At 35.5% G+C, this 24,032-nt stretch overlaps 3 protein-coding genes and 1 non-coding gene across 6 annotated transcripts; 2 read left to right on the forward strand and 2 right to left on the reverse strand.

Moving 5' to 3' along the window:
* Window positions 1–1,726: 1,726 nt before the first annotated feature.
* On the forward strand, window positions 1,727–7,443 carry LOC147399495 (asparagine synthetase [glutamine-hydrolyzing]-like). 3 transcript variants are annotated; one of them, XM_086444871.1, is made up of 14 exons: window positions 1,727–1,883; window positions 2,512–2,650; window positions 2,750–2,845; window positions 3,278–3,419; window positions 3,515–3,705; window positions 3,864–4,025; window positions 4,127–4,207; window positions 4,297–4,518; window positions 4,608–4,742; window positions 4,833–4,913; window positions 5,005–5,091; window positions 5,188–5,295; window positions 5,379–5,623; window positions 7,056–7,443. In XM_086444871.1, exons 1-13 carry the CDS (start codon window positions 1,804–1,806, stop codon window positions 5,619–5,621), a joined length of 1,767 nt encoding a protein of 588 aa, XP_086300997.1. In that variant the 5' UTR covers window positions 1,727–1,803; the 3' UTR covers window positions 5,622–5,623; window positions 7,056–7,443. The 3 variants fall into 3 exon arrangements, with proteins under 3 accessions (XP_086300997.1, XP_086300996.1, XP_086300995.1); XM_086444870.1 differs by having other exon boundaries at window positions 7,062–7,443; XM_086444869.1 differs by lacking the exon at window positions 7,056–7,443 and having other exon boundaries at window positions 5,379–5,765.
* Window positions 5,707–7,997, reverse strand: TBL3 (trichome birefringence-like protein (DUF828)). The gene is made up of 6 exons (XM_086444872.1): window positions 7,610–7,997; window positions 7,047–7,299; window positions 6,778–6,949; window positions 6,488–6,687; window positions 6,229–6,387; window positions 5,707–6,125 (listed from the first exon to the last, which is right to left on the reverse strand). The coding sequence occupies exons 1-6, from the start codon at window positions 7,785–7,787 to the stop codon at window positions 5,792–5,794; spliced, it is 1,296 nt and encodes a 431-aa protein (XP_086300998.1). The 5' UTR covers window positions 7,788–7,997; the 3' UTR covers window positions 5,707–5,791.
* A 1,776-nt stretch (window positions 7,998–9,773) lies between these two features.
* TRNAG-GCC (transfer RNA glycine (anticodon GCC)) lies at window positions 9,774–9,844 on the forward strand. The gene has a single exon. It is a non-coding gene; the product is annotated as a tRNA-Gly (tRNA).
* A 96-nt stretch (window positions 9,845–9,940) lies between these two features.
* On the reverse strand, window positions 9,941–16,074 carry LOC147399498 (2-oxoglutarate (2OG) and Fe(II)-dependent oxygenase superfamily protein). The gene is made up of 3 exons (XM_086444873.1): window positions 15,539–16,074; window positions 10,451–10,772; window positions 9,941–10,298 (listed from the first exon to the last, which is right to left on the reverse strand). Exons 1-3 carry the CDS (start codon window positions 16,018–16,020, stop codon window positions 10,071–10,073), a joined length of 1,032 nt encoding a protein of 343 aa, XP_086300999.1. The 5' UTR covers window positions 16,021–16,074; the 3' UTR covers window positions 9,941–10,070.
* Window positions 16,075–24,032: the final 7,958 nt, after the last annotated feature.

Below are 24,032 nucleotides of genomic sequence, written 5' to 3' on the forward strand. Positions count from 1 at the left end.
AAAAAAACTCGTTGGAAATGGTAATGAACTTGTGATGTGGATCCCCATTGCACCTGTGTACAAGCATCTTAATATTCAAAATTTTACAAGTAAATTAAAAGGTCAATCAATGTGTTCCTCGTGCAAGAAAGATGCTCCGGAAAAGTTAGTTTTGTATTTTTTTTATTTTTTTATTTTAACAAAGACATGATATAATTCTTTGGGAATATATATATATATATATATATATATATATATATATATATATATATATATATATAGATGTATGTAAAAATAATATCACACCATTCATAAAGTTAGGAGCTGCCTACTTTGAAACAACTTTGGATTTTTTAGTTTGATCAAGAATTGGAAATATTTGTATCATTTTACTTTTATCAAATTCATATTTGAATCCAACTCAACTGAATTAATTGATTTGGATCGGGTAATTTCGAACCATGAGACCTTGGTCACTGTGCCCAACACTTACTAGTTGAAAAAAAATACCCTGAAAATAAAATTTATAAAGTAAAATCATCATTTAATTCTAGGAATGGATTCATATTTGACTTTGGTCAAGGGATATCTACTCATATCCAACCCATGTTTACTCGTATTTGACTCTTGGATATCATTAGGTTTGCTCCCTAGTTGGTCTCAAGTTCGAATCCCACCAATTATATTCTTGTAGTGGCCACAGATTAACTTGGACCAAGTAGACATCAGCCATAGCCTGGTGCAAGGCGTAGGGACTAGTCAAGATGTGTGCAAGCTGACCCAGATATCTTTCATTATCAAAAAATAATAATAATCATGATATACTTGAAGAAATCAAATTTGTTAAATTTGAATTTAAATCACTCGGATTTCGAATAAACAAACTCATTTTAAACCCTACATTGCAACAAATACATGCTCTTTCTTTTCGTTATTTCTATTTCTTCCCTTGTTTTTAAAAGTGCATCTCATTACAATATCATCATCTCATCCATATTAGTTTGATTTGGATAAGATTGTTGACTTATCTTTTATTTATTAATTGGTGATGGATTGGATCTCTATGAACGTCTATGGGTCCCCAATGAATGATCCTGATCCATGAAACATTATTATATTAGTGAAATGTGGTGGTTTTTCATCAACTACCATGCTACTTCACAAATTATTCAGTAACAAGTTTTAAAATCACATGTTGAAGCAATATTTTGAACAAGAGAAAAGTTGAGATTAACTTTTCTACACATTTCAAAATAAAAATATTTAATATCTTAATTTTCATATTTAAAGTTATGTTGTGATCTTCACCATAATAATGTTGGTTTTGACATTTTTTAACTGACGTCCCCAAAAATTGTCGTTACAGTGAGTAAACTTATCCATTTTCCATCAAGAAATTTGCTTAAAATTTATATTGTAGGATTTGTTTTTAGTCATAAAAAATAAAAATAACAAATCTGGGGTTATATTTTGGGGGGAAATGCACAGAACCGTAGATCTTTATCCTCATTTATCAGGGAAAAACATTTGCCGTTCTGTATACTGCCACGTCATCCGCGTACGATGATCTAATGCGTCATTTTATCATGACTTATTAATTTAATACAGACTGATAAGTATAGACTGAAGAAACAGTGCATGTAAGACACGTGTCAAATGAAGTCGTGGCGGGATGCGGTGTACGTCCCCGCGAGGTTAATATTTTTTTGTTTTTTATTTTAATTTAAAGTCTTCTACAGATCCCATTTTTCACTCGTGCGGTTTGTTATAAATAGTGGCATAGCATCTCATTGTTTGTTACAGAGAGAGAGAGAGAGATTCACAATGTGTGGAATACTAGCAGTTCTTGGTTGCTCTGATTATTCCCAAGCCAAACGTGTTCGAGTGCTTCAGCTTTCAAGAAGGCAATCTCTCTCTCTCTCTCTCCATTGCTTTATAAAATGGTCATCAAGTCCATCACCATCAGATCCAATCTGATGGTGGATGAGGACTTACAGATACTATTATTGTAACGAGGTAGTATCAAATCATACCATCGTTGTATTTTCATAAACACCATGGTAGTATTTGGGCCCATGTTTATATTCGTCTCCAGGACTGTGGACCGTTAGATCAAATGACCAAAACAACTATTCATCAAAATTATTATTCTTTAAGATTGAGCTTAAGAATTTAAAAGAAAGTGTTAGTCATGTCAGTTATATCTACACATGTACTTATATGTGCTAAAAGTTTCGGATTCAGCTGATTTTTCGTCATCTCACCAAAAATCAGCTAATTTTAAATCTTCTAACCCCATATTTATGATTCGAAGAATCGTGGACTTTTTTATAAATCACTTTTAACGAGGTTGAAAGTTTTGGATTGAGTTGATTTTTGGTGAGATCATCTCCTCACTAAAAATAAGCTAAATACAAAACTTTTAGCCCACATAGGGCAAAACATGTTGTAAATATATGAGTAGATATATGTGTACACGGATCCTGATCCATATATATATATATATATATATTGCTTATCTTTTAATGGCAGATTGAAGCACCGTGGACCTGATTGGAGTGGGCTCTACCAACATGGGGATTGCTTTTTATCTCATCAACGGCTAGCAGTAATCGATCCTGCTTCCGGTGATCAACCTCTTTATAACGAAGACAAGACCATCGTTGTAACTGTAGGATGATCAATTTTTTTAATTTTATTTTATTAGTAATTCTGTGGAAAAGTTGAAAAAAAAGAAAAGAAAAAATGAGGATGATTATGTGTTGAACAGGTGAATGGAGAGATTTACAATCACAAAGAACTTAGGAAGCGTTTAGCGAATCACCGATTCAGAACAGAAAGTGATTGTGAAGTTATTGCTCATTTGGTGAGCCTTCTTGGTCTAATAATTAAAATAATTTAGTGTTCTGGCCTTGAAGAAGATAATTTGTTAAATATAGAGATGGCATATAAACTAAGAAAAATTTACTATAATGACTTGGGCATGTTGGATAAATATTGATTACGGCCCCAATTAGGAGAATTATTCAAGTTGAAAGTCCTTAAAGAACGTGGATGAAGATAGTAAAAGCAGATATAAACTCACTTTTAGTAACAAAAGATTTTGCTCTAAATAAAGTGGGATGGAGGAACATGATTCGTTTGGCTAACCTTAAATCTTTGTAATAAGGCTTCGTTATTATTGTTTGTTTGTCCCATTTTTAGAATTAAATTAGTGGATGGGTTTTTTGAATTTTGGATTTGTACCTCTTTTATAACTAATAGAACCAATTAACGTCTTTTGATCTTGTGTTAATAGTATGAGGAGTACGGGGAAGAGTTCATCAACATGTTGGATGGGATGTTCTCATTTGTATTGTTGGACACTTGTGACAACAGCTTCATTGTTGCTCGAGATGCCATTGGGATCACCTCCCTCTATATCGGTTGGGGTCTTGATGGTAAATCTCATTAATCTTTTAAGTTTAGTAGATAATTTTATATTACAATGTCAAATATCCTTTTTGTTCAACTAATCTCCCCTGTTTCTCTTTAGGATCAATTTGGATTTCGTCCGAAATGAAGGGACTAAATGATGATTGTGAACATTTTGAATGCTTTCCTCCCGGCCACTTGTACTCGAGTAAACAAGGTGGTTTCCATAGATGGTATAATCCACCTTGGTTCTCCGAGGCCGTTCCATCAACTCCATATGATCCATTGGTACTGAGACGTGTTTTCGAAAGCGTAAGATTAGTGGTTTGGTATTAATTTGTACTAGAATACTTGAAAAGATTAAAGAATTCTATCGATGGCCTCAAATTGAGAATTCATTTCACACCCATTAGTTAGTTCCAAATAATTTATAGTATCAACCACATATTGATTGATTCAAATCTTCGCAGGCTGTAATTAAGAGGCTAATGACTGATGTACCTTTTGGAGTTCTTCTCTCTGGGGGGCTTGATTCTTCATTAGTTGCCTCCATCACAGCTCGTCACTTGGTGGGCACAAAGGCTGCAAAGCAATGGGGAGCACAACTCCATTCCTTCTGTGTTGGCCTCCTGGTTAGTCCCTTACTCAGTTTAAAAGTTCCCTATAGGACACTATTTTAACCATTCGTGTTAGTGTCAGTATCTCACTATGTAGTCTTCTTTGTGTTTTTCAGGGCTCACCCGATTTGAAGGCCGCACGAGAGGTTGCAGATTATTTGGGTACCATTCACCATGAGTTCCACTTCACTGTTGAGGTATCGAAGCGAAAAGGTGTATCCTTTAGTTCACTTTGTATACAAAACAGCCAATAAATTTAATGGTGTGTGTTCTTGGTGTATGGCAGGATGGTATCGATGCCATCGAAGATGTTATCTACCATATCGAAACATATGACATTACTACAATCAGGGCGAGCACTCCAATGTTTCTTATGTCTCGTAAGATAAAGTCACTAGGAGTGAAGATGGTGATCTCGGGCGAAGGTTCTGATGAGATATTTGGTGGGTACTTGTATTTTCACAAGGCACCCAACAAAGAAGAGTTCCATCGCGAGACATGTCACAAGGTACAAATTAAAAATATTTGTTATTATAGAGTAAAAATATAAGGAGAAATGGCAAATAAAAATGATTTTTTCTTCTTCCAAATTTACAGATAAAGGCCCTCCATCAGTATGATTGCTTGAGAGCTAATAAGTCAACCTCTGCGTGGGGTTTGGAAGCTCGTGTTCCTTTCTTAGACAAAGAATTCATTAATGTTGCAATGGATATTGATCCCGAGTGGAAGATGGTGTGTTGAGATTTCTATAGATCTCTGTTTATGGTTTCATAATTCATCAATTGGGTTTGCTTTAATTTTAGTGTCTTTGATTTGTATCAGATCAAATCGGATCAGAGGCGCATGGAGAAGTGGATTCTCAGAAGGGCTTTCGATGATGAGGAAAATCCTTACCTTCCAAAGGTCAAGCATAATTGTCAACCTTCTTACATCTCATTTCTTTCGATAACATCAAATCGATTACTAGCTTATATGGTTTGTCGTTGCTTCGCAGCATGTTCTCTATAGGCAGAAAGAGCAATTTAGTGATGGTGTTGGATATGGTTGGATTGATGGGCTCAAAGCACATGCTTCAGAACATGTACTCTCTTCCTCCATATTTCTATTCAAGTAAGAGATAAAATGATGCTTATTTCTATTCTATCTATTTGTTTAATTGGTTTTCTTTTCGTTCAAGGTGACGGATAAAATGATGCTTAGTGCCAAACATGTTTTCCCGCACAATACACCATTGACTAAAGAAGCCTACTACTACAGAATGATCTTTGAAAGGTTCTTCCCTCAGGTGACCGAATCAAATAATAACAAATTTCGTACAATAAGAAAGATTATTGTAGAATTGCTGATTTTCTATTATTTACTTTGCAGAACTCTGCAAAACTAACAGTCCCGGGTGGTGCAAGTGTGGCTTGCAGCACGGCCAAGGCTGTTAAGTGGGACTCGGCTTGGTCGAATAATCTCGACCCTTCGGGGAGGGCTGCATTGGGTGTCCATGCTTCAGCTTATGAACCACAAGTATCTTCTCCTGTTGTTAATGGGAAGGTTTCAGCTAAAATCATTAATAACCTACCAAGAATGGTAGAAGTCGGCACTCCAAGCGTCACGATTTAAAGGTAAGAGATATCTTCTGAGGGAACACATTATATAAGTATTTGTATGTAGAAGCTATAGTATAAATTTTAGCTGCTTTGTGGGATTAAAAATCTGTGTAATTGATATATTTCAGATTCCCAACACAGAGGTTTGCTTTGTGTATTTTTTTTTTTTTTTTTACTTCTTGGTTACAAGTAAGCATAAAACAATTGATTCCATGTATCAGGCACACCCGGTAAACACCAATGTATGCAGTCTGCATAGTGTTGTGGGTCTGCTTTTTGTTCATCTGTTAATTCCTTCCCTTGGGTTTCTGTGTAAACTGAGGTGTGACCATCGATTCGATGCTCCGACATTTGTGTAATGTTGATGAAAGACACAGGGACCTTCATTCTCTCTACAACACCATTCACCACGTCCATTATCCTTTTATCAGAGCCAGTCCCCCAATACCCCTTCTCTAGAACAGGTCGCGTTTCATTGTAGCATCGGATTCCCTTCTTATTGTGCCAATCCGCGCTTCTGAAAAAAGAGAGATTATCATTAGTTGATGTTTACAGATCTTTCCAACCCGCTCTTAAATTACTTGATGGCCTAATGCTGACTTCGGAAAAATGAAACGGACCTCATGTGTGTGGGGGAAATTGTAGTGAAGAAGACCCGGGTCTTGTTAGGATCTATATTGGAATCGACCCAATTGGCCCATGTTTTCAGACCGATCCTGTAAGCAATTGGTGCATCCAACTCCTCGAAACCTTCTTCCCCATTAGCAAATGAACCCCATCTGTGCTCAATCACTCAGACAATTATCCCTTTTTACATGAACTTTGCAAGAAGTGTTGAATATGAATTAGTCTCATTTGGCTTTAGTGTTAGGGACTTACAGTGATTTGATCTTCAACCCACTCATCCACCAAACATAGGTGTTGAACACAAGGATATCCAATCCTACCCAATGCTTGGCGTGCTTTGATACTGAGTCAACTCTAAGTATTCTCTGTTTTGGATCTGCTATGATGTGAAGATCTGAATTTGACTCAACAAGAAAAGGAGCCCAGTAAAACTCGATAGTCGCATTGTACTCCTATATAGGTTGATGGAAGAAACACTATCTTAATATACCATACTTGATGCAACCTTAGATTATTCGAGTTTCAAGTTGGGCACTTAGTACCTTGGCTTTGAAGACAGAGAGAGAACGTCCACGCCGCAAGGACTTCTGTTCTTCTGGTATAATAGATTCGACTAAACAAACAAACGATTGCCATTGACCTCTCTGCAACGAGTCCCCTACAAACATTAGTCTCTTTCCTCTCAATTTTTCGAGGGCAACTGCTGGATCAAACCTGAAAGTTTTTTTTTTAAAGTTACATTAAGCGTAACATTTCAAGTATATATATAGCTCTAATGCATTTATATTTTTCATACAAATAACATGGAAACCTGGGGAAGATGCAGTCATCTGGTTGCCATTCCCAATGACGGTAATCAGAATCGGGCCTACCATTCTTCACGCAAGAGACTTGCTTATCGAGATACGGGCAAGTGCGGTCTGAGTACAAAGGCTTAGCTGAACTGTTGAATACCCACTTACCTTTAACAACATTGCACTTGTTTGGATCAAACTTAACCTTATCTTCTGCATCGGTATCATCAAGATCTTTTTCATCATCTTGATCTTTACTATTTCTCTCCTCTACAGAGCAAGAAGAGTATAATAGTTCACTGTTAGCAAGTTCACAAATTGTTATTGTACTTTATGCAAAATTTATATTTTCTTGAAGAAACTAATGTATCGTAAGGCCAAAATTCTTGTTAAATTTTACGTGTTTTTGGACCATTACATGTTTATGAACTTTCGAGTGACAAACTCCAATTCTACTACTACTTTCGTTGTACAATAATTTTTTCATGTACCCATTATGCTCTCTCCTAGACTATATAGTAAAATCTAAAACAATCAAATAGTAGAGGTTCAGACAAGAGAAGAAAGATAAGTGAGTTACCATTTCGTGTCTCACGAGAATTGTTGATGGCATCTTGTTTAGAACAAGATTTGAGCTTGAGAACGGAAGCGGAAGAGAGAGAGCCCGTTTCCTCAGTGTATAAGACACCAAAGAAGGCTAAGATGCATAAAACAATGGCAACGATTGACAGGGGTAGTTTCCCCCGTGAAGGTTTCATGGTGTCAATGGACAAGAAGGTGGTATAAGCTTTAGGAAGGAAGAGGGAGAGAGAGAGAGAGAGAGAGGTCAAGGAGCTAACAATTGGATATAGAGTAATTAGAAGAGTGCATGGGGTGGTGGAGAGAGGTCAAGGAGCTCACTATTGGAAATAGAGTAATTAAGAAGAGTACATGGGGTGGTGGTGCAACATAATGATGAGGTGTGATAATGGTTGTCTTTGGTTATGTTGTGGGTGGGTTTTGGAGTAAGAGTGAAGTTAAAGCCATGTAGATAGGTGAGGGAAGTTAGAATGCTTACATCTTGGGCTCCCCATAGAAGAAAAAATGTATATTATGAATCAACCACTGTTTATTACTGGTTAATACACAAGTTGTGCTCCTTTTTGGTGGGAAAGGCCACCCATCCCACCATAGAAAAATGCAAATGCTCTCTCTCTCTCTCTCACACAGACACACACACACAGTCACACACACAAACTAGGCCCATCAAGCTCCGGGTCCCCAGAAAGAGCAACCCATACTTAGATCTTTAGCCCAATAAGCTCTGGTCCCCCTTGCTTCGGCCTTAAAAAGCAAGGCTAAAAGGTCAACACGTGCCATAAGCGATCATGAGGTCCTGATTAGGGAGCTGAAATATTTCAAGTTGGGTCCGCCAAGGGGGCTAATTCTTGTTGGGCCAAAGACGTTATAGGTGGAATTCTTAAAGTACACAATAATGGAAATGAGCCTCATTTACAAGTATACATTCCAAAACATGTACCAAGGTGTCAGTTTGCTAAGTTGGTTAAAGTCTGCGATTGATACCACAACTTGGGTTCAAAACCCTCCTTCACTTACAAATTACTAACCACTAATCTCACTTGCTTCGCAATTAAGGGGAAAAAAAAACGCAGAACATATAGTTGGTAAAAATGGCCCGTTATGTGGGATCCACGATATGTAATGCATTACCTCCTTGGGATCATGATTTTTTTACATCAGGGGCTTCAAATCTTGCCCCATGATCATAAAAGCCCATAATGAAAAGCAATTGGGCTTGTTTTTGGTGTCGAACCATGAAGTAGGTCATGGGCCTGTAAAAAAGTGTGACGTGTCACACACAAAGTGGTAGGGAGTCTGGTTGCAACTATCTCCAGTTGTACAGGATCCACACTTTTCATTGGTAATTAATACTAGAAGTTTGATCAGTCATATTAAACAAAGTTTGAGAAGGTAGTAAAGAAAAAAAAAATGGCAAAACATAATTCAAAATCAATGAACCTGATAGGCATGATGACCCTAACTTGTTTTTAATCGAAATTGAATTATTTTAAATACCCAACCAATTATGAAGGGCACGACGCATGGGTCATATTCTTTGAGTTGTTTTTAATGATGTAAATCCCACCAATCCCTCTTCTTCTCTACTTCTAATATTGATCTTGATCTTTCGTTTTATTTAGTCGATGATCAAAAGACATGACTTTTGACATAATTGCATAGGGGAATATGATCAAATCAACTGATCCAAAATTTTTGGGATAATACTTTAATGATGATGATGATGATTGTGCCTAATGTCTCATGAACTTGTTTGTTGATCTAATGGGCCCATTTCAAGGTCACCATGATGAAAAGTCAAACCAAATAATTTAGAAAATAATACATATAGGCTAGTGGTAGTGCACCTGTTCCTTATGTTAGTGTGTTATTTGTAATTTATTTTTATGGCTAATAGAATTTTTAAAGAGGTTTGTTACTAGATAAAAGTAATAATTACTTATAAGAAGTGTTTTAGCCTTTAGGTAACTAATTATAGAATTTTTTTGGTTTATTAATACACCACCCTGAAATTAGAGTGCTTTGCTACTACTACTACAAATGAGATGGGAAGAAAAATACAGATTTCCTAGGATTATTCTCTAAGAATGATCTTCACTCTCATTTTGAGACTAATTCTATTGTTGAATAAATTTATAATTACTTATCTACCAATAACATATCAAGCACCAGTGGTCTAGTGGTAGAATAGTACCCTGCCACGGTACAGACCCGGGTTCGATTCCCGGCTGGTGCACTGATACGTTTTTTATTTATTTTTTATATGTTAATGTGCTTTCATGTATTAAGGGTCGTAGAAATCTCTGAAGTATAAACCATTTATTTTCTGTGTCCAATTTTGTCTTCTTAAGTTGTAAGAAAGCAATTTTATTGCCATTGGCATCTTCTATAATTTAAAAAAAAATGGTTTAAAGATCAAACAACACATTCCATTATTCTTTGATGGAATTTATTTCTCGGTCTTACTCCTTACTAAGCCTAAATCGATCGAGCCCAACCTTGAAACCAGTTGTCTTTATGTCTTCTTGTACTTGGGCTCGGAACTCCTCGTAAGTAAATGGCTTGTATTTTGAGCTTTGAATCACACTATGGTCCTCAGGAAACACAAAGTAGCCAATTGAGATTCTCTCCTCACATCGGTTCACCTTCACCCTGTGTTTCACACTCTTGTATTCATCATTGCTCATAGCCTACACTTTTCAACAAAAACCAACACAAACCCCCATTAAGCAACAAATCAAATTCCTTAGTAACTATTGGGATGTACTTGTATAGCAATTACGAAATGTGCACTATTGTGAGTATAAGTGTAATTTTCATTTTTCTTTAATGACACACACACCTGCATCATGTCACCAAGGTTGACAACAAGCGTGTCAGGGACTGGTTTTACGTCAAACCATTTATCGTCTTTGTGGACTTGCAAGCCACCCACCACATCTTGGTTCAATATGGCAAGGACCGCGCTATCTGTGTGTGCATGCATGCCGTATATTTGGTTGGCCTGGAGGCAATGTGGATATCGGTAGACTCGTAACATCCCTGTGGATTCTGACATGTATGGCACGGAAAATGATGAATCCAATCCGAGGTTGATCAGAAGAACTTCAAAAAGACTCCTAACGAGTCGAGCCATGTGTCGCCCATACTCCTCTAACAGACATCTTATAAACATGAAAAGGCCGTGTTATAATTAAATAACAAGAAAACATTATTCAAACCCCGAGGGATTGGTTCAATGGCAATTTCGGACCAATAAGCCATTAATGCCCATGGGTCGTAAGTTTGATACCCAGTATGAGCCTTAATTCCTCAAGGGCCACCCCCAAAGGTGCACCCTCACTTGCCTAGCGTGTGTCATTTGCGGGTGTTGCACATGCCCCGAGACTAATCATTGGAGAAGACCATGGTCCATGGACTGGCCAAAGCCTAGATACCCGTCCCGTTCGATGTCTACAGGGATACCCGGTTATCAAAAAAAAAAACAAGAAAACATTATTCAGAGTTCTTTGGGGGGAGAAAATGGAAGATAGGCCAAGAATAAAAATCATCCCAGTATCAAACCATTAGTTGAAGAGTGAAATTTGGGCCCGGTTTAACTTGTCTTCCATTAATTACGTTTATTCTTACTGGGAGATTTGACAGGGCAAACCAACTAAGATTAATTTTTTTTTCTATCTAATAATTCTACTTTTTTTTTTTTTTTGATAATCGATTATCTGTGGACAGCAGATTGAGCCCTTACCCAGTCCATATACCATGGTCTTGTCCAAGGACTAGTCTCGGGATACATGCAACGTCTACACATCACACACACCAGGTAAGTGAAGGTGCATCCTCACAAGTGGCCTTTGAGGAATTAATGCTCATATTAAGTATTGAACTCATGACCTACAAGCATTGACTGCTCATTGGTCCGAAATTACCGTTGAGTCAACCCTTTAGGGTATCTACCTATAACTGAAGTGGTAGTAAAGGGAAAGTTGATCCAAGTATAATTCGATTTTATTATTCAAAAAGATTCATGTAAAATAAGGTAAAGTTGAGAAAACAGCAATATAGTGTTTTGTAGAAATAAAACTAGATAAACAGAGTACATATATGTTTTTTTTTACAACAATGTAAAAAGTGTCTTTTATCGTACTAAAAATGTGATTTTTAATGATTCCTAAGTCCACTAAACTAAGTTTAATTTAGATCAGACTCTTAGCTATGTGAACCTTAGTATAGGTTTTTTCCGCCAAATGCCCCCTAATTTTTGGAGGACAATGAATTAATATATTTTGTAAATTAAAATGTAGAAAATTAAAATTTCCCTTGTATATAAAGTTTAATATTCTACAAGTGACTCTTTTACCATTATTTGAGAATTCCAATGTTTATTGCTCAACAGTTTGACAATTTATAATGGTAAGAGGCGTACTTATTGTTTTAAGGATTTAGTCTTCTACGATGAATTTTACATGATCTCATTTTTTTTAAGCGTCAAATATTTTTTAAGAATGCTTAGTGTTTTAAAATACAGTGGAGAAAAAGTAACCCAACAATGTTTTCGCTACTCGCTTTAATAAAAAAACAATACTTTTGTTACCTTCTTTAGTGTCAAATTGACTAAATTTTTTTTTTTTTTTTCAATCATAAAGAGACAAATACGCTACTTTGAAAAGCGGTAAAATCACTGTTTTTCAAAATCGGTGAATTCATTACTTCTCAAAAGCTAATGATACAATTTTTTTCAAAAACAATGAAATCACTACTTTTCAAATGCAACAAATTTGCCACTTCATTTACTTCAAAGTGGCAAAACAATACCCCAAAGGCTTGGTGAGAGGGCCAAGACCACCCATGGGCTGGCCTAGTGGCAAGCCGAGCCTTGACAAGCTCCTTAGGAAGGATAGGTCTAGTGTTTGAAACCCCACGAAGCAATGAATTGCTTGGGGTCACCCTCCAGGCTCGATTGACCCTCGACTCAACCAATTGCACATAAGACTTTCTGAGAGGGCACTACGTGTGACTATGGGACTAGTCTCACCCAAAAGGTGGGGATACCCACGATAAGTTAAAAAATAAAAATGGCCAAGACCACACCTTAGGAAACGGAGGTCTTGCGTATGCCTCGATGATTAGTTAGGTGCTCTAAGAAGTCTGAATACCTTAGTTTAAAAAAAAAAAAAAAGTGATAAAATCACTGTTGCATTTTTTTTTTCTTCTAATGGTGATGATTTCATTTTATTTATTTCTATTTTTGAGAATAATTATGGTCTTATATTATATAATCGTAATTTCCCAATCTGAAATCAATTCTCCCAAAATTCAAAATATTCGTATTTGCGGCCCTCACACCAAATTTTCATGGGACTCCTAGGTTATGAGATTCTTCTATCCACTTCATATATTTGTAAGTTTCTGTGAGTGTTTCAAGAAATGTTTACTATTAGATGTTAGATAATAGCCACTAGATTTCCTATTAATCTTTAGCTAAAAACTACCTTATCAAATAAAAGGATATTTTAATATTTTAATATTTTAAATATTCTTTAGGTTGGAAGATATTTAGTTGCTTTTTTTTTACTATTTAGGTTAAGTAACAGGGGGTAAAAAAAAATAGAGAGGGTTATTTAAGAGAAAAATCTTAGTGACATTTAAAAAAAAAAGAAGGGTAAATTACACTTAGACCCCTTATAATTTGACATAATTTCATGTTGACCCCCTGAGATTTTGATAATTGCACTTACCCTCCCCTTTCATAGAATTCAGATTTAATTATTTATTTTGCTTGATGGGGTTAGTGGTTAACAGTTATAACATTTTGTATAAGAAAGACTTCAAGGGGTTTGAACTTAAGACCTTGGGAACAACCTCCACAAGGTCTTACCAGTTAACTAAGCGGTTCTTCTTTATAGAATTCAGATGTTATTTTTACTGTTTTACCTTCTCATTTATATATATATATATATATATATATATATATATATATATTTTTTTTTATAAAAAGAGAGTCAAATTTTAAAACAATAAAAATGTCCCTAGTATTCACTCTTACGTGTGAACCGTTTTTCACACGAATATTTTTTTATAAAATAGTTATTTTTGAAAAGGGTAAATTGATCTTTATAAAATGTAAAAAAAATCATTTTTTAACTGTTTGACAACAAGTAGTTGGGGGCTAAGTGAGTGCCTTACATAACTAAAAGGGAGGCGGGTAATTGTAATTGTTAAAACATTAAGGGGTTGACACAGAATTATGCTAAATCACAAGGGGTGAAAGTGCTAAAGTGTAATTTACCCTTAAAAAAAGAGAGGGGGTAATTGCAATTATTAAAATATTAAGGGGATGGACACAAAATTATGCGAAACCACGAGGGGTGAAAGTGCTAAAGTGTAATTTACCCTAGAAAAAAGAGAGCTATTAGTGACACCCAAACTTTTACCTTTTACACTCCAATTTTTTTAAAGTATTTGTCACACCCAATTAAAGATTAAAACACACTCGTCAAACATTACCAAGGTTTACCTAAAATTATAATCTCAACATTACAACACTCCTTCAAACAATTTCAACAATAGTTTACAATTATGATTAGGTTCATATAAAATCCTAAATCTAAAATTTAGAAATTTAGAAGAAAAGAAAAAAATCAAAGCGAGAGAGAGAGAGATTCTATCAGCACTCTAATTTTTACTTATTCCCAACAATGCACATATTTTTTTTATTTTTAATTGGGGTATAATAAGAAAAAGTTGGATTGTCAATAGTAATTCTCTTAAAAAAATGAGTCATGCTGAAGTAACATAAAAATGTACATCGATCCTGATGTTGTGGTGTACACATAACCATAGATGCTTTTCATCGATACGATGTGCACCATCATATCAAATTGTACGATTGATATACATTTTAATGTTACTTCAACATTTTTAAAAAAAAAATTCAATTAAAAAAATTATATTGAAAATTTACTTTTTAAGGTCAACACAAAAGTGCTAGTATCCGAATATGCAACATTTTATGTACTTATATGTATATATATATGGGTAGCGTTCTTTTGACAGAATCCTAACCAACATTCTAGACAAAGCATTTTGTCTTATATGAGTTAAAATTTTTAGAATTGACTGATTTTTTGTAAGGATAACCTTTATAATGAGAAAATCATCATCACAAAAAATCAGTAAATTCTAAAATTTCTAACCATAAATTATAAGATGAAGAATCGTGAACCGTCAATTTTTACCGTTAGTTTGTAATCACTTTTCATGGGGTTAGAAGTTTTAGAATTGACTGATTTTTTGTGAGGATGATCTACTGACTATAGAGATCATCCTCACAAAAAATCATTATATTTTGAAACTTTTTAGTCATATAAGATAAAATTTTATCTAGAATGTTGAATAGGATTTTGTCAAAAGGACGCTGCCCTCTACATATATTTATAGGGTCCCGTTCATCACCAAACATTTTGGCTAACATTTTAACCAACCATTTTTGTCTTACATGAAAAATCGTAGATCGTCCATTTTTTGTAAATAATTTTTGATGGGGTTAGAAGTAAGATCATCCTCACCAAAAATCAGCCCATTCCAAAACTTCTAACCCATGTTTTGAAAAATGTTTTGCCAAAATGTTTGGTGCCGAACATTTCCCATATTTATAAATAATCATTCTAATGTAAATAACTCAATTATTTAACATCATTTGTAGGTGAGTCCGAAAAGAAAAAAAAAATGAGACAAAACATTATAGAAGGTCACGTCAAAATTTTTGTCGGTTCAGTAAATTCCTCCGTAGAAATTTTCAAACTCGAATTCCTCAGCAATCATCATTCCAAATTAGAACGAAAATAAGAAAAAAAAATCCATCAAATCATGACCACTTGATTGGTGGAATGATCTCAACTAATAAAAGACAAATTAATATTTAAAAAAATACCTGAAAGAATCCAACATGGAATCTGCTTCCCTATGAAAGTGGAGAGATTGTTGACCACCACTCAGTCCTAGAGGAACATTGAATCCTTCAACCCAATTGATGTTCTGGGCACTTTTAGTGATGGCAACACCCTTAGTTGTAAGGGCAGGGGTACCCCAGAAATAGGCTATAGGGTCTGTGAATTGGGTCTGTTTGGTTTCAAAAGGAAGACTAAACATCTTTCTTGATTGTTCTTCAAGTTGGTTCCAAAGGTTTATAGGGATTCCATGGTTGACCAAACGAAATATGCCCCAATCCCTACAGACTTCACCGAGTTTGTCTGGGTTTAGGTGCTGGAAGTCTATAATAGGGATGATGTCTGAGTCAAGACTCGGTTGGTGAGAATCGTTCGAGTCAATAATCATATTTACAGGGTTGGTGTTGGTGTTGGGGTTGGGTTGGCGAAAGAGAGGAGGAAAGGACGAGAGATCCAAAGTAGACATGTTTTGCTTTCTGTGGATGAAGACGGAGGAGGGGCAGTTGGGGCTCAAATACAAAGCTTTCGTTTCTACGTTTCATTATCAGTACTACATTAAACCCAGATGGCTCAGTCAGGTGGGACCCACTATTTTTGTAATTAAGAGTTGGGGGGGACCCCCATTTTGAGGTGCCGAAAGAGATGGTACCACCAAATTAATGAATTTTAGATCGAAGATTCATGATTGATGCAGTTGTCCTGAACTGTCAGATCATCATCGAATGTCCAAATATGCACCTCCATGAAATCGAATGTATTTTTTTTTTAAATGCTTTATTACCTGCGTTGGACACTGGGTACAACACTTAGCTGACCTGGCAGTGAATAGAGAATCATTTGATTTTCTGCCTTGTATCTCGAGGAAATATGTATGATTTTGGGTGCACTGCCAGGTCAGCTCAGTGTCCAACGCAGGCTTTTGCTTGTTTGTTTGTTTGTTTGTTTGTTTTTTCGAGTTTTGTTAAGGTGTACACAGATTAAGGTGCATTAAATAAAGACTGATGATAATCTAACTCGAAAATTTTGAAATGAAATGTGACGAGTGCATAGAATGGTAGATCTTTTCCGTGTGTATCCCAAAGAAAAAGATTTATGGTTCTGTGCATTTAGCACGTCAATCAAGTGAAATTTTTTGGGTCAGAATATTGCCAACTGTGAAATATTGGAAGAATAATGCTAGAGTCACCTAACTTTACTGAGATGCGGGTGTATCACTCCCATGGAACCATAGATGCTTTTCATCCAGATACAAGTGAAAAGTATCTATGGTTTTGTACGCACCTACATGTCAACAAAATGTGAATTGAGGTCAATCTTGAGTCAGTCTAGCACTAACCCAATATGGAAATAAGCATTTGAGGATGAATGATGATTAAGTGACCTCATATTGCAGATCTTGACGTGAAAATGTATGAGAATCATTGATACTTTTCATCAAGATATGAGTGAAAAAGCATCTATGGTTCCTATCCACTTTCATGTTAAGAAGTGCAATATGAGAATCCAGCTTGAGGTCACTCCAGCACAACTCTTTGAGGATATTTTTGCTAATAAAATATTTTTTGATTGCATTTTTGGTAGGAAAAAAATTTCAAGATGTATTTAATGCATCTTAACATGTGCCCTTATAGCACATATTAACAAACCACGTATTTCTTTTTTAAGTTTTCGATAAATCTTCTTTTATGATACAATAGAGATCGAGTATGTTTGAAATTGCACGTTGTCTCAAAATTTGCATTAATATGGGAGAATACACCTATGGATTCTCAAGATGTATCTTTGGGATAAATTTATTGAATAATAAAAAGTAAGTGCTAATCTTTAGGAATTTGAATTTCTCTCTACAATCGTACGTCCTGGACCATCTGATCATCCAAAGTCCATCACTTGTGCCTCCAGCGCGATCAAATCACCAATACTCTTAATCATTAAAACATACTTGAAACTTGTAGAAATGGATTATTAATAATACAAAATTTCAACCCTGAGGGAGTTACCCAATGAAAATTTTAGATCCGAGAAGCAATGAGAGTCCATAGGTTGTGAGTTCGATACTAAGTATAAGTAGTATTTCCTTAGGGCCACCCGTGAGGGTGCACCCTCACTTACCAGGTGCGTGTGATGTGCGTTGTTGCATGTGCCAGAGGGAGGGACCCATATGCCTTGGCTCTGGCCTCGCCTATTTTAGTCCCCTTAGTCGGAAGTGAGTTCGGACATCTCCATCATCAAAAAAATAATATATAAAAAAAATTTAATACAAAATTAAGTGAAAAGTTGCTTTTAGTGATACCTTCATGAAAAGAACTTATCATGCAGGTTTAATTCCTGGTAAGAAATGTCTCTTAAATTTGATTCCAAAAATATTATATTAAAATTAAAGTGTTTGTTGTAGTGCTTCTGAATTGTATATGTTCATTCCAATTGGAATTGAACTCTCTCGTATAGATAGATGTTTCGAACCGTTTACATTATACTTCAGAGAGCTTTCAAGATACCAGATTTTGTATTATTTATATTATGATTGTCAAATTGTCATTAAGAACTCTTAAAGAAAAATAAGTGAAGTAAAAAATGAGAACAAATTGAAATCTTACTTTTTTAAGTCCATTTCCCTCCAAAATCAACTCACAAATAATACCACCACCACTAGGGGCGGGCCATGATTTTCTTGCCGTGTGGGCAAATAATAGTTGTTTAATAAGGTTGAAAAACATGGAGATGAGTCGTTTTAAGAAAAAAATTCATGACTTTTTTGTTAGAAGTTGTAGAAAAGAGTGTCATTTCTTATTAGTCTATGAGAGAAGATCTAAGTTAAGGGACAATATCATCAATATAGATGGGGACAACTACCAAAAATTAATGAAATAGGAGGACTACAATAAACCTAAAAACTTGAGTGGGGTGGAGACAACTGCGAAAAGTTTAAACAAGAGGATAATATGATTTTTTTTATAAATTTTGAGTGTGGGTTTGGCGGAGGGATGGAGTGCCCCCATTGCCCCACCCTAAATCCACCCGACCACCGCCACCAAAAGTAAAAGTCTTATTCAAAAGATTTTGCTCTCACTCTAAATCCACCCATGACCACACCACCTCCAACAACCAAAGTCTTGTCCAAAGGATTTGGGGTTAGCTTCCAAAATATTCTACAATCCAAGTGAAAATTTGAGATTCAATGAGAAAACATTTTCAAAACATTTTTTTTTTCAATCCACATAAAAAAGAAGCATTTTAATAAGAATGCTCCCTTATATCATCAATCGAAAAGATCTTTACATGCATGTTTAAAAAATAACTTATGAAATGTATTTTCTTTAAATACCCTTAAAATAATATATATAAAATAAATTATGATGGATTTATAATTCCTTAGGGGCCACCCACGAGGGTGCACCCTCACTTACCTGGTGCGTGTGATTTGCGGGGGTTGCATGTACCCCGGGATTAGTCTTCGTACAAGACCATGGTCTGTGGGCAAAACCCAAATACATCCCGGGCCACTGTTTGTCTACAGGGACACCCGGTTATAAAAAAAAAATAGTATCATTTTTGTCACATTTACTTGCATCAGTTCAAAATACTATATACAATCCAATAATTGTAGGAGTTTGATGTGAGGTCCTTGCCTTAAGAGGTCCAAGTTTACTGTTTTCTGTAACATAAATGTTTGATGTCCACCAAAACATACCTTTTGGCACACCAAATTTGTTCTACTTGTCTCATGATATCAGAAATCAATAGATAGACCCTATAAAAATAGTTTAATTATTGGGGTGTGTTCAATGGTAAACTTTTTGGCAAAATATTTTTCAAAACATGAGTTAGAAGTTTTGGAATGGGCTGATTTTTGGTGAGGATGATCTCTATGGTGAGGAGATCCTCACACATGAGTTAGAAGTTTTGGAATGGGCTGATTTTTGGTGAGGATGATCTCTATGGTGAGGAGATCATCCTCACAAAAAATCAGCCCATTCCAAAACTTCTAACCCCATCAAAAATAGTTTACAAAAAATGGACGGTCCACGATTTTTCAACTGGTAAACATGGGTTAGAAGTTTTGGAACGGGATGATTTTTGGTGAGGATGATCTCCTCACCGTAGAGATCATCCTCACCAAAAATCAGCCCATTCCAAAACCTCTAACCCATGTTTTAAAAAATGTTTTGCCAAAAAGTTTGCCCTTGAACGCTTCCCTTAATTATTAATATAGACTTAGAGCTGAAGTTAAAAAGACAAAAACAAATTAATGATGAGGAACCAATTATAAAAACTATCAAAATAATGACATGCTTGTCACTAATACCTCTCTCAGGTGTTGGTTAACCATCTATATAATGGGTTGGGATTGATAGACTCATGAAGGTGAACTTATATTTTCACACACGATCCCAACTTTGTATGTGCGGGATCCAACGATTAAGATTTATCTTATAGATCCGTAAAATATTTCTTTTATTTGAACCGTTAGATCTCACACATACACAATAAGGATTGTGTGTGAACATATGAGTTCACTTTTCATGCGTATATAGATCTTGACCCTTATATAATATCTATATGATAAAACATAACGGTGAGCCTATTTGTAAGGGATAAAGATCTTATTCAATCACAATGACCTTACTTAATTGTTTTCCTACTACCTTTTTCAACATTATTATCAGTACTCTCTTCTTCCCCCACCTTGACCCCCTTCCCTTTTTCAGTAGTACCCTAAAGAGGATATCCGTGCTGAATTCTCCATTTTATTATAGTTGTGTAGTGGACAAATGTTTATTTGTTATAATTTTATTAGGAATAAACATCCCATCTAATTACAATTTTTATATGACTCATTTTATTGTCTTTCCTCTTATCCTCTCTAACTTTATTATATGTATTCTTTAACACGCTTTATTATTTATCATATCTTACTTTTTTAATCTCAAAATTTAATAATATCCATCTAATTTTTTTTATTATTACCCTCTTAACCTCAAAGAGATGCATGGGCGAACTCTGGCATCACAATAAATCACCAAAAACAAATTGTAACTGTAGACATGAGAATGTTCATCTTGAACTTCAATACTACATTGTTTGGAGTCGCCACCATTCTTTTTTATAAATGGGTGTGAATGGGCACCCGAATCAATTTTTTTTTGAAAACCATTTTTTATGGCATTGTAGTGACTCTCAATCATGGAAAAGGTATGGTCTACCTAAAATCTAAGTAAGGGGATTCGGTTAGAGAATGGGGAAGATATTAAGCACCCCATTCTCTCCACCTAAGGTGGTTACCTTTAGATTTGGCCATTTTTTGGAAAAAGATTAAATAAACAAGTAGAATGCATGAGATGCATGAAGTGGGTGGGTGCTCATAGTGTGTATGTACCTCATTAGAAGAGGATTTGATGTTGGTGTTGACATAAGAAATATCTTATGGAAGAAGACATTCTATGGTGTCAACACACTTTTGCATGAGTTGAGATGTTGGTTTGGGATTTTAGAGAAATTCCATGGATGGAATACCCTTAGATCCATAACCTTAATACATGCATGTTTAGCTAGAAACTTAGTGTTTTAACCCCATCAAGAGAGTTACACATTTCTTCATCATAGCCAACATGTGTGATGTGTGTGCATAGTGTACATTATGATGCATGATATGAGAATGGGTTAAAAAAAGGCTTCAACCTCCATCCTTTCGACTAAACCGCCTCAAGCATTCCATGCCCAAGGTTGAGGTTCAATCTACTCGGGATGAAGGAGGGTTCTCCATTACATCTTAAAGGCTTCTAAAAATAAAAAGAGAGGGATAGAAGAAGAAGATGCAAAATAGAAACAAAAACAAATAAATAACTATTATCCCACCTTGTCCCCTTGGAAGTCTTGAATGAATCTTGAACTTGAGTAATGGACTTAGGACTTGAAAGATGTAGTTGAGGGTTGAGAGATAAGGGTTGAGAGATGAGAGATGAGTAGAGAATTTGATAGAGTTTTAGGTTGAGAGATGGGGGCTTGAGAGCATGCCTTGCTCATAGGAAATGTGGGTATTTATAGAGTTTTTGGAGAACTTTTGGGGATAAAGTGGTCCAACCCTAAAAATAAAGAACATGGACATGAGATTTATGTTATTTCTTTTTGGATTTTTCATTTGTATGAGGGTAAGGATGACATTTGTGAAGAAACCCTAAAAGCATGCTTTGATCCTTGGTTTTTTGGTAAATAGAAGTGAGAGAACAAATGTACTTTTGGGAGGATGAATGGGGGAGTGACATGTGTAAAGGTGGAGTGGTAGGTAAAAAGTAGATCTTGGTTTATTAGTAAATAACTCATAAAGCAAGGGTGGAAGTATAGTTTTGAAATGGACTAATGGGAAAACAAAAGCACATTTGGGAGGGTGAATAGGAGGATGACATGTGTAAAGGTGAAGTGGTAGGTGAAAAGTAGACTTTGGTTCATTTGTAAATAACTCATAAAGCAAGGGTAGAAGTATATTTTTGAAATGAACCAATGGGAGGACTCCATGTATGTACTTGAAGATTCTCACCTTTTGAGGGTATAATGGGAAGTTCCCTCACCTTTATGGATTATTACCAAAGACCAAACAACGTTTTTGGTTTGACTACACCTTTTGAGGAGGGCATTCTTGAGTTTACACAAAGATGAAGTTGACCCTCCAATTAGATGATGCTTTGGGTATTGGGGGCTTATGAGGTATCAACATGTGTCATCATATAAGGGGTGAGAGAATGGACTTGGGTTTGGGTTTGGGATATGGACTTGGGTTTGGGCTTAGGATGGACTTGATTTTGGGTTAGGGATATGGACTTGGGTTTGGGCTTAGGATGGACTTGATTTTGGGTTAGGACATGGACTTGGATTTGGGCTTAGGTTGGTTAGGGAGTGGACCATGGTGATTGGGTTTAGAATGGCATTGGTTAATGGAGAATGAATACGAATTTGGAGTGGATTAGGGACAAGGTTGAGTATGCAAACTATATGACATGATGCATGTATGCATGAAAATGATGCAAAATAGCAATATGGGTCCGTCGAAAATCTTGAGTTCTAAATCGGAATCAATTCGAGGAAATTTGGATCTTCCTAACTGATTCGTGCAAATTGGGGTGTCTACAGTAACTCCTAACCATTTCGTCAACATATTTTCCTCAAATCTTCATGCAAGTCCATGAGTGGAAAAATTGGATCGAATATCATGTTGGAAAAAAAAAAACCTCAAATCAAATGGTTAAAAAAATTACCTTACTGATGGACTTTTAATGCAAAAGTCCACCAAGAGTTGGACCAAAGTTTAAATAATTTCATTGTCAGGATTTACAAATATGTTCCACATGGCAACACTTTGTGACTCATATGGAATGATTTGAGTGACCTCTCGCTTCAAGTGTTGGATCCTTGTTGCTTTAAAAACCCAAACATTTATAATGTAGGAAAAAGGCCCAATTTTCATCAATACATGACACCATATCTCAACTCTATCAATGGACCGAACAAACTACAATCTTGTTTGGCACATTTTAGTAGTCAAATCTAAGAATTTATAAGAGTCGTTCTAAACTGATTTCCTTTGACGCAGCGTTCAACATTGTACTATTGTAGCATTGTAAGAATCATAGATTTATTTCCTTATATTTGTTTTCTCGAGATATAAGAAAATAAATATATGATTCTTTGCACACTACCATGTCAACATAATGTCGAGCACAATGTCGAATAAAGTCAGATCAATATTTTTTAATTTATAACCATGGATCAGCTCCTTCAATAACATACATTTCTTATAATCTTGAGTGACCAATTGCACAAAGTCTAATGTGGGTAGTGATGCGCAAGCGTTGCATGTGCTTAGGGGAGAGACTCATATGCCTTGGCTCTGGCCCTGAATCCTTCAATCCCTTAAAAATTAAAATAAAATAATAAAAATCTCTATTATAACAAAGAGTTGTGCCGGAGTAACATTGAAATGTATATTGATTTTGGCATTTGGGATGTGGTGATGCACACTTAATCATAGATGTCTTTTATCTTATTTCGATGAAAAGCATCTATGATTATGTGTGCATCATCACATCAAAACGTACAATCGATGCACATTTTATTCGTTACTTCTGCATTTATGATTAATTGTGCCCCATCACATCAAAATCTACAATCAATCCACATTTTATCGTTCAGCATTATCTTATAACAAAACTGCTCAAAATCACCAATCGGAGTTTTCTTGGGTGAGGTAAGTGGGCCTCAAAAAATATCTACGTGGCATTTCTGAATAATGGAGTCAGGACAGCAATGTCTTTTCAATTATTGGAGACCAAACTTAGCCACTTTTCTATTGGTTATATAATATGATTAGAGCATGATTGGTACACTGTTTATTGTAAAATGATCTTCATTCAGTAAATCTTCAAATTCTTAAGGGTACTAATGTCATTCAAAAAAAAAAAAAAAAGGTAGTTGAGACATGAATGC

This window comes from Akebia trifoliata, chromosome 6, assembly GCF_017979445.1.
Source record: "Akebia trifoliata isolate Shusen 1 chromosome 6, ASM1797944v1, whole genome shotgun sequence".
In the NCBI taxonomy this organism is placed as follows: Eukaryota; Viridiplantae; Streptophyta; class Magnoliopsida; order Ranunculales; family Lardizabalaceae; genus Akebia; species Akebia trifoliata.